At 51.2% G+C, this 2,871-nt stretch overlaps 1 protein-coding gene across 1 annotated transcript in view; it reads left to right on the top strand.

Annotated features, from left to right (window-relative positions):
* Nucleotides 1–1,819, top strand: part of HFE2 (hemochromatosis type 2 (juvenile)) — a 6,943-nt gene extending 5,124 nt beyond the window's left edge. Inside the window, exon 4 of the mRNA XM_009320801.1 lies at nucleotides 5–1,819. Within this exon, the coding sequence (XP_009319076.1) occupies nucleotides 5–259 (255 nt within the window). The 3' untranslated portion in view covers nucleotides 260–1,819. The remainder of the gene's footprint in view (nucleotides 1–4) is intronic.
* Nucleotides 1,820–2,871: the final 1,052 nt, after the last annotated feature.

Here is a 2,871-nt window from a genome sequence, read left to right as displayed (position 1 = left end):
GGAGACGGCTCGGGCGCTCTGCAAGGAGATGCTGCCCGTGGAGGACGTCTACTTCCAGTCGTGCGTCTTCGATGTGGTGACCTCGGGGGATGCCAACTTCACCATGGCGGCTCATGGAGCCCTGGAGGACGCCAGGGTCTTCCTTCCCAACGCTGAGAAACTGCACATCTTCCAGGCTGGGGCAGGCTGCCCGCGCATCTCTTCTTCCTTCCTCCTCCTCCTCACCTCTGGTCTTCGGGCTGTTTTGTTGCACTTTTAACTCTCGCTGGCATTGCATACAGCAGAGGGGACACATCCAGCCAGTCCAAGAGAACCGCTGACTCAAGACCCATGCCGTGCGGATCAAGAGGGATGCCTTACCTCGGATCACGTCTCTCTGCGGCAATAAAGAATCGGAGACCCAGACCTCTGGAGAGGGGAGCACTGGAGATGAAAGGCGGTGAGACGCTGGTTTGCATCCACTGTTCTTGCACGTACGGCACCGGTTGAACCTGGTTCCTCTCCCGAAGGCAGATCACGGTTTTTTCTGTTGGATTGTGATGCATTTTTTTTCTGAAGATGAGGACGTTGCAGCCCTATCAAAGAAAAAGAAACACACGGGGTGAAGACACGTTTAGAAAACCTCTCTGCCCCTCAAAGCCTTTCCATAAACTTGCTTCACACCTTTCTTCTAGTGTCACTACAGCAGAGTTTTACTCAGGAACCCTACAGATTCAGAAATAATGGGCTCAAAGCCCAGACCCCAATTTTTAGAAATCAAAAAATGTTGTCTGGTGGATTTGGGGCCCCTTCACCCAGCTGCTACCAAAGCAATGCGAGAGTGAAGCAAGACAATAAGTTGGTTATCGGAGTGCCGTGACGAAGGTTTGAGATTTTTGAGCTAGAAATCACCCGTTTGGTACTGTATTCTCCTCGCTCTGGATTAGTAACGTGCTAATTTCCAGCGTCGGGAGCTGCAGAGCGTCAGGTCTCTGGCATTTCAGGCTACCGTTGCTATTTTTCCTTGTTGTCTTGGCACCTGTCTAGGACTCAATATAGCCAGTTCTGGACTTTGGACCAGCGTTGAGTTTCAGTGAGGAAAAACACCCTTTGGTATTCCCCTCCCTCGGGCCCAACTTTCTCCGTCGCTGTCACAACCCCATTCAAATCCAACCCAGACTGTGGGTTTGACGTGCAAAAGAGAGTTAGTAATGGAGACGCGGAGCTGGCAAAAAGCCATGTGGCTGTATCGATGGGCAGGGGAACGACTAGCAGATGTACATACATCGAGAGGTGAGGCCAAATTAGATGTTTAATATATTTAAGAGGTTTTAAGTAAAGCAGATAGAGTATATGATAAGAAATATTTTCCATATGCAAAGACTTTTTTTTTAATTAAGAGGGCTCACATTAAAAACTTTGCCGTTCCTGTCCCGTGGAGCTGTAAGAAGAGCCTTGCAAAGCCCTAGCCTTGTGGAGGCAAAGAATTAAGCTGGCAGACGCGGGCAGGATTTGGGCATGCAGCTCGGGGAAGGAGAACTGCAGACCGTCCAGGTACGGAGGATCTGTCGAGCTGTAAAGGGAGGTTTTACAATTCATGTTTCAGTATATCTGCAGTCTCTTTGGTCAGGTTTGGTTTTTTTTTTTTCCTCTGGTTCTTCTGCCGAGGGCACAAAGAGTAAACACAGAAATGTTTCTTCAATATCTCAGCATATTTCCTCCTCCGACACACACTCAAAGCACACGGTGACTAGCGTGAGAGTTTCTCTGTTTCTTGCATGGTGCTCTCGCTAATCCCAGAAGGTTTTGACATTAAAGGTGTCTATTTTTGAAGTCCTCACTTCCTGTCATCTGTCTCTTTATTTTGTTGGTCGGCAGCAGCAGGTGAAGATAATAATATCTCGCCTTCCACCCACTGCTCCTTTTACTCTGGAGCATTTTGTGGTCTATATATACACGCGCTGAATGAGGAAAGGAAGCCAGCCTGCCTCGCTGCTACGCTCCACCACTTTGCAGGAGCCTGCAGGTCCCCGTGGGAGCAACGTTCCCCGCAGGGATAAAATCCTCAGGAGCCCTTAAGAGGCCGCAGGGTTGATAGTGCTGGAGCTCCTTATAGAAACAGGATTGGCTTGATCCAGTAATAAAAGGTAGGCACCTCCAGGGCGCGAAACAGCAGCTCTTCAACAGCACCCAGCGATGCTACGCAACAGCCAGAAACAGCGGCACGGACACGCTGCAGGGACAGATTTTATGATGCAGAATATAATTATCCTTTAGATTTTGGCCAACGGAGCCAATCAACAATAATGCCATGGGGAAAGGGGGGGCTTTCCTCATGGAGAGATGAGGATCTCGCTGGCTGATGACCCTTGCAGGTGAGCGGGTCCACACTGGCCCCCCAGATCCAGCCTCTCGGTGCCTCCGCAGTCATAAAATGGGGACAGAAGAGTCCCCAGGACCCACCAGCAATGTGAAGGAGGTGGAGGTGATCCTGCGCGAGCCCTGGGCATGTGGGCAGGGCAGGGAAGTGGAGCAGCAGAGCCTGGCCCACCACGTGTCTCGTAGCATCACGCTAGCTCCGTCCCCACCGAGGAGCGTGGCGAGTGCTAACCCAGAGCTTTCCAGGAGGGCTGTTACTCAGACTCACTCTTCCCAACCTCCTCGGGCACTTCCCACCCGGGAAGGGGGCAACGAACAGGGCTCCACGGGCTTTGCTCCCACTGAAAAGAAGAGCAGAGTTTCCTGGATCTACCTGTGAAAGGTGGATTCAAGACACATCATCCACCTGACAAACCCCAAAGCCCGTGAGAATCGTGGAGTATCTCAAGTTGGAAGGGACCCATAAGGACCATCGAGTCCAACTCCCTGCTCCTCGCAGGACTACCTAAAACT

The sequence above is a fragment of the Pygoscelis adeliae genome, unplaced genomic scaffold, assembly GCF_000699105.1.
Source record: "Pygoscelis adeliae isolate BGI_AS28 unplaced genomic scaffold, ASM69910v1 Scaffold720, whole genome shotgun sequence".
Lineage (NCBI taxonomy): Eukaryota > Metazoa > Chordata > Aves > Sphenisciformes > Spheniscidae > Pygoscelis > Pygoscelis adeliae.
Note: the sequence above shows the minus strand (reverse complement) of the source record. Positions and strands in the feature narration are given on the sequence as shown.